Raw genomic sequence first — 11,370 nt, 5'->3', positions numbered from 1 at the left:
ATGCATGTTTAAAGCATGATGGCTTTGCTTTTTGGACCTGGAAGCTACATCCATCTTTTATACTGTCTATGGCTATATCAGACTACAATAAAGTTCTAGCTGTGCACAAAAACAGCAAAGCAATGCAGCCAAGAACAGCCAGACCTTCAATATTTCCTGTCTTTTTCATCTTGATTTCACTATCTGCAGGCTTTCATCCAGAAAGTTACAAACAGGTCAAAACATGTTGGTCAAGTAATAAAACTGTCCTTTATGTGTTGGAACTTCAATTCTTTGGATTAAAATTAACCGGAATTCTGGCGATCTGCTAGATGTTGGAAGATGAAAGATACTCCAGGTTCCAATTCACAAAAATAGCCTCAAGGTAAACATTACAATATTAGAAAGAAAACCCCAAGAGTTGGACAATGAAAAGATTTTGGCAAAGGTGGGGAGGATAAACTCCCTTCAACAGGAAGTGACCAGGTTGTAGAACCAAGAGGCCATAGCCATCTATTGTACCATGACTTGTTTGGGCTATAGGGTAAGTACAAATGTCCTGTTGTCTGCTGCTGCTACATCATCAGCTCTTTCTTAGACAACGGGCCCTTGACGGTGGACAGTTTGGTAGTCGTACACGAACAGCTACATTGTATTATCTGTACAAATCTAATGACAGCATCCACACACTTTTTATGCTGACGTGTCCTGACTCAGATGTTAATACTAACTCTGTTCACTGTGAAAACTGAAATGTATTTTTTCTTAAATGTATGTTTTCTTATGTTTTTCAAAGCGCGCCGAAACCCCTAAGAAAGGATCCAAGTTTTTCTTTTTTTACTTTAAGTCGTGTTATTTTATGAAACTCGATATTAATGCCCAGTAAAAAAATGGATTTCCAGTAAACCCGCGATATTGTATGAGAGGCATTAATACTATAGCTGAAGTTTTTATACTTACTGAGTTAAGACTGAGTTAAGACTGAGAAGTAAAGGTGCTTCAAGGTATGGCAGCAATAATTACTTGGCTTTTGAAACCTTCACCAGGCTGTAGTTTTAAATAAAAATGCTCCTAACTCACCATCCTAATGCGATGAAGAAAAGCATCCCGTTCAAGTCAGTCGAGATGCTGTAGATCTTCGCTGCTTCGCGGTTAAAATCAAATTAAGGTGACAGCTGCGGTCACTGGCAGAATTATCCGCCCACAGGAAGTGATGAATCAAATTAAGCAGTGAAATACGAAACCGACTGTTTAACACCTCCTATGGATTGCTTTGCTGGAGAAGCTCTGTAGTGAAAAGCCCCAAAAAGATTTATGCAAGAAAGAACGTAAGGCTGTACTCACTGAGCAGGATGACGACACAAAGCAAAATGGCCACCAGGGCGCCGGTGCTGAGCCCCGCCCTCGCTGTGAGCGCCTCTGCGTTGCACGCCTTCATGTTGCCCTTGCGGTCGCAGGTGCAGACTCTGATGGTCAGCGTGTTGGTGCTGCTTTGCATTGGGAACTCCCCATCAGAAATGACCACCGGCACATGGTGGACGCTCTTTTGCAGGGTGCTGTAGCTGTTTCTCCTCGTGAGGATTGACGCTGTGTTGTCTGATGAGGGGAAAAATGGTTATTTACTGTAAAACATCAACCAATCAATCACACATACAGCACATTAACAACAGGTAATGAATGTAGGGCACACGCAGTGTCTTACTTTTGTTGTCGTGGACAGAGAAGTTTGCCTTTCCAGCAGCTTCCTGAGCAAGATTGAAGAAGAACCGGTGTCCTCCGAGCGGGGCATCAGGATCTGTGGCGCCCACGGTTTGTATCACCTGAAGTGAGAAGCACACAAGTGAGTGACAGGGCAACCCAACCCCAGCCGTGAACATTTAACCACAGCTAAACTGCTGTTTGTGCGGGTGCTAGTGTTTTAGCTAGCTAATGGGTTGGCAGAGCTACGAAGAGGAAGTGGAAGCTGAGCAAGAACACAGCTGTTAAATTTCAAACAAAGAATAAAACAACCAACAAATCTAATTCATACATGCTTTTGTGATGCTGTCTCGCTAGCTGTAATGCGTCTAATTAAAGATAACTCCACTGCATGCTCGTTAGCATCTGGTAGTCGCATGTTAACATCAGCTGCTGTGATGAATAACCGAGCTGTTTATTAAGATTAAAGGGATGGTTTGTTCTTCTGGGAATTCGTAAAGACAAATAGTTCTCATAGGGCGCGCAAACAAGGAATAAACCTCAAGAGGTTTTCTGATGGTAAACGTGTGCAAGGATATTATCAGCAAAGTGTCACACTGAATTAAGCTACCTAGCAGGATACAAAGTAGTTTAAAGCGGCCTCATCTGTATCTGATGCAACATGAAGGCACCAGGCTGATTCTGCATAAAAGATCATTTTGTTCCCCTTGAAACACAGTATGAGTTTAATATAGTGATGCTGTATTTACTTAATGGGACAGTTCACCTCAAATTCAAAAATAGGTGTTTATCCTCTGGCTTAGTGGTTTGTATTCAAGTAGATCATTTTACTGTAAATTGCTCAGTTTTGGAGAGATGAATTGTGAGGATGCCTGCCTTGTCCTATCCTAAGTAATAACTGTGTTCTTTCTAGTGAACGACACCTGAAAATATAATTACTATGCACAAGGAAGAGTGGCTCTACACTCATGAAGACATATTTTTTTAAAAGCTAAGCTAAGTACAGAGAATTAAGGGGGCAAGCAGCAGCCAAGTGCTGATTAACACGACCGTGATCACAGGAAATCCACAACAGAACAGATGGAAAAAACAAGAATCAAGTTGCTGCAATGACCCAAAACCCTGATTGCAATGCTGTGGCTGGACCTTTGGAGAGTTGTGCATAAATGAACACCTGCAAACCCCATAACAGCTGTATGGGGGGGTGACGGCTCCTTTGATTGGCAGGTGTCTCAACAGTCAGCTGGAGCCAGACAGAAGCTTCTAGGCTTCTTCATATTCTTTCGGCTGCTCCCTTTAGGGGTTGTCAAGGCGACTCATCTACCTCCATCTCACTCTGTCACAGCAGCACAGTTTCCCCGGGCACCCTGCTGGTCAACAGCACCGGTGGCAGTCGTCGTTAAGCCAGGTGTCGGCCAATCATGTGAAAATCTTATTGATGATCCACATTTGATTTGGCAAAGATTTTACACCAGATTCCCCACATGATGCAACCCTCCCCGTTTATCTGGGTTTAGGACTGGCACTAGGAGACATGCTGCGACAAGAAATGTAACAGCCACATCACTCGTGCTTAAAAGAAACTATGAAGCACACAAAAAAAACCCGAAACTGACATCCTGTGATTACACACATTACAAAATCGGTTGTTTTTGTCATATGCTGGCTCTAATTTGACATTGAGGAGCCCTGATGTAGAAGGACAAATCGCACAATACTACAAGGCCAGAGGAAAAACATCTACATTATCACAGGCTAACGCTGTGAATATCTGTAAAGACTACAAAGAAGTCTTGCAAACTGCAGCTTGGACCACATTTTGTTAGTAAAACGGCGTTATTCGGACTTTACTAGTGATCCTAACACTGAAGAACAACAATCCACATTTATCTCTGAGGTATCACAGACTTGGGTTTTTCCACCCAAGAAGAGCTGCAAATCCAAACCCAGCTGTGGGAGTCTTACATTAAAAGGTCTACAATGCAGCTCTGTCTTTTCAGAACCTCTAGACATCTCTTTTCACTGTGGATCTGTTCTCGACTTCTTTAATCTATTTTGAGGAAGAAAACTGCTCTTTATCAACCTGAGATGTGAAAGTCTGGTCCCCAGAAGCGGTCCCACTATCTAGTAGCTTAAAACACACGTGACAGATTTATAAATTCTCTCTGAGGCCCGCTAATTACATGCTGTGCTGGGAGCGGGTGCATAATCCTAAACGGGGAAGTCGAGATGAAACCATGACTACGGCTTTGTGTTGGGTAATAACCAACCTGATTAGCCTTAGCGTTCTCACACACAAACGTCTCATAATTGGTGGCGAATGTTGGAGCGTTGTCGTTGACGTCCAGGACTCTGACGTATACAGGTACCCGGCTGATCTGTCGCGGGTTGGCTGGGAAACACAAAGGTGGACACGGTGAATTTACATGAGTAATTATTACATTTCATTAACAGCAGCTCTGCTTTAGTTTCCAAGCAAACTCATTATCAGTATTGTGCATATAAATAAATAATAGCTGGTTAAAAACACAAATCAGATGCTCCAAGTTTTGCTGATTTCTTTGTTTCCACAGTTATATTTATGCGCAGACTCTGCACAAAGTTCTAGTTTTCACTGACAAAATAAAGGAAAGTATAATAAGGTAAAATAAGGTCTTTGGATGTGGAAATTATTAGGATCTTTTTTTTTTAAGACAACTGGCAAAGATGAAGGGAAATTGCAGTTTGCGGCAGCATTGAACTAACAATGCTGATTTTTGTATTTAAAATTAGTGGGAAAACAGTTAAATGGGCACCCGTGCTATTTTTAGAGAATGTAAACTATGGGCTGGGGAAACAAACAGCAGCTACCAGCCAATACTTGGGTCCCAAAAATCCAATTTGGCTGACAGAATTGGAGGAAGTACGTGAACCGAAATGTCTCTTTCTGGTCCGGCTGCTGCACTTACTGAACTCGGTGGCGATGACGGTGATGTTGTGCCAAGCGTTTTCCTCTCTGTCCAGCTCCCTGAGGATGAACACTGACCCGTTGCCTGCATGGATGTTGAACACTCTGTCCATGTCTGTGCGCCGATCAATAGTGTACCTGCACAAAACACACAGACAACGATTGGCGTGTAAACTTGTGCACTCATGCTGAGTGGAAATGTGTTGTTTTCCCAGGGCGACAGACACAGGGTACAGTCACATTGACAGAGCGTCTCAGGTGTGTCTTGGTCGAATTGACATTCTGTGTGGTGGACACATTGAAGAAGAAAAGTCTACTTTGCTAAGGAACACAATTATCTTTATATATATATATTTTTTTATATGCACAAATAAGAAAAATATGAGTTAATTTGAATTTACAAAGCTTTTCTCTATTCATTTGTATGGTATCTGGAAAAAAGCATCAAAAAGCAAGACTCATATTGATTTAATTTTGGCTGCTCTCTGGATCACTTCCAGGACTGCATCTACTTTTAAAACCACTTCCTGAAAGACTTGACCATCTGCAAATTAGGCTAAATGTCCTCCACTGTATCAGGACAGTGAGTCTTTTACTTTAATTTTCTTTTTGTGGAAGAGGATAAAGTAGTAATGATCAAAATCTGGGAAATGCCAAGTGAAGACTGTGTTGATGAGGCCAAAGAAAATGGGCACACACACAGTAGCACAGCACAAGCTACATTTAGATTCTTCTCCTACAGACACACTGGGGCCAGAGTAGCATAGTTAGTCTGACCCTGGAGAACAAATCCGTGGCATAGAAACGAGGGACGGTCATGACTCTTGAATATTTTAATAGCACTTAAGTCATTAAAAAGAAAAAAATACAGCATGTCTGTTTTTGCCATAAAATATACACCGCCCGGCTAAAAAGATTCACCAGTTGGTGACGGTGTAAGTAATAGCTTTCCATTGAAGTCAGCTGAATATACTGAATGACCATGTTTTGCTATCAATAGATGTTTTTTTTCTTTCCCGATGGCACCGGGACATTCCCAGATGACAATGCCAGGAATCACTGGGTTCAAACTGTGAAAGAGCAGTGCAGTCATTTCCAGCACAATCTTTGGACTGTGCTACAGTACGCGGGGAGATCTCGGCCAAAAATTATTAGAAATCTGACTGGAAATAAATGTGGTGACATTGCATAAGCTTATTGAAACAACGCCACGGTGAACGGTGCCATCATCAAAGCTAAAGGCGGCAGTGTTGCCAACTCCTCAGTAAGGAAAATCGCTATTGGTTGTCCTAAAAGTCGCTAGAAGTCGCTAAATGACGTCATCACCTAATTTGGATAATTGGTCATGCTAATGTAATTGTAACCTACGCTGCTGGAGAGAGAAATAACATCGTGGACGAGACATAAAGTGAGCAAAAAACGTCCTAAATGCATTTAAGATTTATTTAGAACTACAAATTAAATTTCTTTTAGCAATTATTGTTTTTTGTAATGTCACAATTCCAACCCTGCTCCTTTACCCGGGCTTGGACCGGCAAAAGTGACCCGAAATAGGCACTCTGGTGGAGTTACTTTGTGTGTGTGTGTGTTTATAAGTAGTTTTAAACCTGATCCACAAAACAGCATAAGAGTAAAAGAAGAACTGACTACGTTACAGCACCCGCTGCTTGTTGAGAGTAAAAGCGATATGCGCTTTCACGTCTTTTTTTAGCGACTTTTTTTTCCCCAAAAAAGGTCGCTAGGGGGTCTGAAAACTCGCTAAATATAGCGACAAGGTCGCTAAACTGGCAACACTGAAAGGCGGTCCCTGAACATTTTAGAGTGTATTTTTATTTTTTTTTTACTTTTTTAAGGGGAGGGATCTCCGTTAGCCTGGATCGCCCCGTGCATGGGGCTGCACGGCGCTAACGTGCAGTGTTGCCAACTCCTCAGTAAGGAAAATCGCTATTGGTTGTCCTAAAAGTCGCTAGAAGTCGCTAAATGACGTCATCACCTAATTTGCATAATTGGTCATGCTAATGTAATTGTAACCTACGCTGCTGGAGAGAGAAATAACATCGTGGACGAGACATAAAGTGAGCAAAAAACGTCCTAAATGCATTTAGAATTTATTTAGAACTACAAATTAAATTTCTTTTAGCAATTATTGTTTTTTGTAATGTCTTTCACGTCTTTTTTTAGCGACTTTTTTAAGAAAAAAAGTCGCTAGGGGGTCTGAAAACTCGCTAAATATAGCGACAAAGTCGCTAAGTTGGCAACACTGCTAACGTGTTAACTAGCTAACCGCGCTAACGCCTGGACGCCATGCAGCCCCACGCAGGGGGCGATCCAGGCTAACCCGCTAACAGAGATTTGCAGCGTTAATGCGGTTATGGAATTGGAGTATGGAGTCGGAAGGTCGCCGGTTCGATCCCCGGGCTCTCTGTCCTGGTCGTTGTGTCCTTGGGCAAGACACTTCACCTACCGCCTACTGGTGTTGGCCAGAGGGGCCGATGGCGCGATATGGCAGCCTCGCTTCTGTCAGTCTGCCCCAGGGCAGCTGTGGCTACAACTATAGCTGCCTCCACCAGTGTGTGAATGTGAGAGTGAATGAATAGTGGCATTGTAAAGCGCTTTGGGTGCCTTGAAAAGCGCTATATAAATCCAATCCATTATTATTATTATTAACGCTGACAGCACCAATGTAAAATAAGCTACTTCCAGCAGAAAATGGTAGTGGGCAACTTTAAGGTAATGGGGCCAGTAAAGTAAAGGAGTAGCAAGCAGCCATCCAAAAAGACTCTTTCTGAAAACTCTGAAAAAAATAAACAACAACTAGCTTTTTGCACTGGCAGGTGATCTTCAGACAATGAATGTGTCTAATCCAATAGTATTTCTGCACAAAATGTTAATCACTATTAAAAGCCTGTAAATGTCAGAGGCAACATATAGCTGCCGGTCATTCTCCTGGTGAGATGAACCATCTTTGTTGGATCAGTTTGGCACACATGTTTGCCGACTCTGGTATCACAAACATGCACGTGCAAGAAGTCACAAAGGGAGTGACCTACAAATGGTAGTCGCACTAGGAGCAGCCCAGACGTGCACAAAAAGGAAACTTGAAGGGAAGGTGGCCCACATTTACATCGGGTATGTTTTTATTGTTATTAGGCCTAGAGCTGTCTGACTACACCTTGAAACATCTGCTGCAACTAAAACACCACAGAGGAGCAAGCAGTGGGTGTAATTGAGCTGTATTCACAGTGGGAGACGTGGAGCCTGAGAAAGACCTGAGCACATACTGTAAAAGTAAACCTATCTGCTGGACCAGATACATCCAGCAGGAGTTTAATAAAATGATCTATTTTTGGTTATTTGGGGGGAACTGAACCTGTGACATATAATAATAAACTGTCTTGTCTGGCGCTAGCAGTCTTGAATAGTCTGCCCTGTGTTGACACACACATTAGAGCCAACAGGTTATCCAGTTGTGTTGTTTTTCTTTGCCTCCCAGACTACTCTGTGATGCATCAGTGTGATTAATGGAGTAGCAGGCATCAGGAGGGCCGGCGTAAGAGGAAGGAGACCCCCGAGGGGAGACTATGAACCGCGGCTCTCAATGCATCGCCGCATCCCTCTCCTCCCTCCACCGATCTTCCCCCTCCCCATGGGTGTCACCCCTACCTCCTCAGCCCCTCCCTGCTGCTTCTGCTGCTGCTCCTGCTTCCCCCGCACAAACATGTTGGTGTCTTTATCTAAACACTCCCAGCTATTTTTCTACCACCTCGCAGGCCCGACAGTAACTCTAACCTTGTTAGATGCGCGTCAGCCGTGAGCTTTACTAATTGCTTTTCTAATATTCCCAATAATTCAGCTGCCTGGGTCTAACCCTTCCCTTGATTAATGGTGCAGAGATAACGGCGCTCCTCGTCCTGACCGGACAACCAAAGTGCTGCTCTCAGCAGGCACGCAGCTGGCTGGTTGGAAGGCCAGGCAGAAGGACGAGGAGGGTTACAGAAATGTTAGTGATCAGGGGGTTGGGACCTACATTATTGCTTCTTTCCTCCCTTCTGAAGTGACCGACCGACTTGACACGGTATTTTGAGAATGTTTTCTTCAACACGAGGTCAAAAAATCTGTATCAAAATGATCTTTGTTTCAAAATCATTCCAGTTGTTATATTTTGGAGAGGTTAGCTACCCTTAGTATCAAGCACCAGCTCGGCTACATGTCCATGCAAAGCAGTGCTAACGACACTATGAAAAATAGTAACTGAAATGCTGTTATATGGCACCTAAAAGACTAAAAAAATGACTCACTCTTTAACCATATTTAGCCCAGATGAACATCAGGGTTCACATTCACATTTAGATGTTCAAATAGCCACTTTTCACAGCACTCGATGGTTTCTGAGGGCTTCTCATCCAAGCTGGCCAATATAGACGGCTAATAAAAAAGTGTTCGAAAGCTCCACTATGGCAAATCTGAACCCCGGTTAAATGAAATGTTCTCTAATAACCTTGAATATTGTTCATGCTTTAAAGGTCTGAACATCACTAAAGAGATCCCATCACAGTCGGATGGACAGCCATCAGCTACATGCATATTGGCTCTACAGCAGTTCTTCAATAATAAAGCAGAATAGAAATGCTCCATATAAACACCCACATCAGATTAAACACACGGGCTTCACAGGAGTGAAATAAACATTTTCATGAGCCCATCTCTATTATCTTTATTGTACGTCCTCTATCTTAACATACACTCACTGGCCATTTTACTATTATACACCTTGTTAGTACTAAGTTGGATCGCCTTTTGCCTTCAGAGCTGCCTTAATTCTGAAAATATTCCTTAGGAATTTTGGTCATATTGACATGACAGCCTCATATCATGCTGCAGATTTCATCCATGTTTTCCATCCGTTCCATTAGATCCCAAAGATGCTCTATTGGACTGGCTCTGTGAGCTTTGGTGACTGTTGAGCCCACTACGTTAGTCGAGTCGTCTGTGTTGCTGCTCCGTCCACGCGCAGAATCATGTCAGGAAAAGTCGGAAGAAAGCGCCAGAGTCCAATTTGGGATTACTTTGAATATGACCGTGTTTTGGATAAAGCAAGTGTCTTGTAGTGGAAACAGACAAATTATGAGGGACATTTCTAAAGGGGAAAAAAATCCCACAAACCTTAAAGTGCACTTGAAAAGCTCACACAAGAAGGCTAACCTAGCTTAGCTTGAGAAGGTAAGGGAGCACACTCAACCCTCATCCCCAGAAAACAGAAGCTAACCCCAGGCAAGGCAGTGTGATGCATCCTGAGACAACAGGACGGGGATATCTACACAACTGTGTGAGTCAATTACCTTCAAAAAGTTTATCAATTCACTTGAACCAAAATTACGAACACCCGGTGCTGCGAGAGTTAATAGTCTCATTGGGGCCAAGATATACATTTTATAGTTGCCTGGTATCAATGGTTGTTCATCTGCCTTTATTTATTTATTTAAAGAGTGTGTTAGCCCTGCGACAGACAGGCGACCTGTCCAGGGTGCAGTATGGTAGCTGGAGTAGCAACATACCCAAGGATAAGCAGAAGAGAATGACTGATATGATGAAACTGGGATTTTGTTACACTTAATTATTGCAAACAACTAAAACTATAACTGAAACTAATCAAAACTAAACTGAAACTAAGGATTTTCAAAAAAAATAAAAACTAAACTAAACTAGCAAACAATTGGTAAAAACTAATTAAAACTGATATAAAATTGAAAATCTGAAGTCAAAACTAAATAAAAATAAAAACTAATGAAAACTGCAAAACTATTAAAACCCTGGTGTAAACAATGCTCAGCTGGTTCTAAGAGGTCCAAAGTGTGCAAGAAAATATCTCCCACAAGCATGGATCCACACAATCATGTTGTTTACGCTAATTTCTGACCTTATAGAAATGTAGAAATCAAGAATCAAGAAATCAATATTAAAATTTCCTATGGCCCAATTTTAGTGAGCCCCTGCAAACTGTAGCCTCAGTTTCCTGTTCTTAGCAGTGTTGTCTTCTGCTGCTGCAGCACACCTGCTACCAGGTTCAATGTGTTTTGCATTCAGAAATGTTTTGCTATCTTTGGTTATAGTGGGGATTATTTTCACTTTCCTATAAACTCGAAGCAGTTTGACCTGATCCTCTGACTTCTGGTATCAACAATCCATTTTCTCCCAGTGGACTGCTGCTCACTGGATATATTCTCTTTTTTGGACCATTCTCTAAACCCTAGAGATGCTCGAGTAGGAAAATCTCAGTACATAAGCATTTTCTGACACATTCAGACCAGCCTGTCTGGCACCAACAACCATGCCACATTCAAAATCCCTTAAGTCACCTTTCTTCTCCATTCTGGTGCTCAGCTTTAACTTCAGCAGGGCATCTTGACCATGTCTATATGCCTAAATGAGTTTCTGCCAGACGAGTAGTCAAGTATACCCCCCAAAAATGGCTGATGAGTGTATATGTAAGTACACTGCTCCAGAAATGTCCGCATCCAAGCAACTCTACTTCTGTAGAGAATCTGGTTTTTAATAAAAGCTCTTAACACGGACACTGAAAACACGATAGCTCTCCACATTCACAGAGCCAGTGACACGCTTGCCAAAGAGGCATTCAGTGAGGGAAATGCATGACATGTTCATCACATCTTATTCGTATTTGTTCAGGCCAAAGTGTTGTGTTTAAAAGCATGTAAGCTGCAGACTGCAGTAAATCAAATCTCATG

General features: G+C 42.3%; 1 protein-coding gene across 1 annotated transcript in view; it reads right to left on the bottom strand.

Annotated features, from left to right (window-relative positions):
- The window catches only part of LOC102797967 (cadherin-10-like), a 79,083-nt gene that overhangs the window by 5,277 nt on the left and 62,436 nt on the right, over positions 1 to 11,370 (bottom strand). Inside the window, exons 8-11 of the mRNA XM_087846307.1 lie at positions 4,626 to 4,762; positions 3,948 to 4,069; positions 1,682 to 1,799; positions 1,324 to 1,575 (exon numbers count right to left, since the gene is read on the bottom strand). Coding sequence (XP_087702433.1) covers positions 1,324 to 1,575; positions 1,682 to 1,799; positions 3,948 to 4,069; positions 4,626 to 4,762 — 629 coding nt within the window. The remainder of the gene's footprint in view (positions 1 to 1,323; positions 1,576 to 1,681; positions 1,800 to 3,947; positions 4,070 to 4,625; positions 4,763 to 11,370) is intronic.

This window comes from Neolamprologus brichardi, chromosome 9 (genome assembly GCF_056152115.1).
Source record: "Neolamprologus brichardi isolate AB-2024 chromosome 9, ASM5615211v1, whole genome shotgun sequence".
In the NCBI taxonomy this organism is placed as follows: Eukaryota; Metazoa; Chordata; class Actinopteri; order Cichliformes; family Cichlidae; genus Neolamprologus; species Neolamprologus brichardi.
Note: the sequence above shows the minus strand (reverse complement) of the source record. Positions and strands in the feature narration are given on the sequence as shown.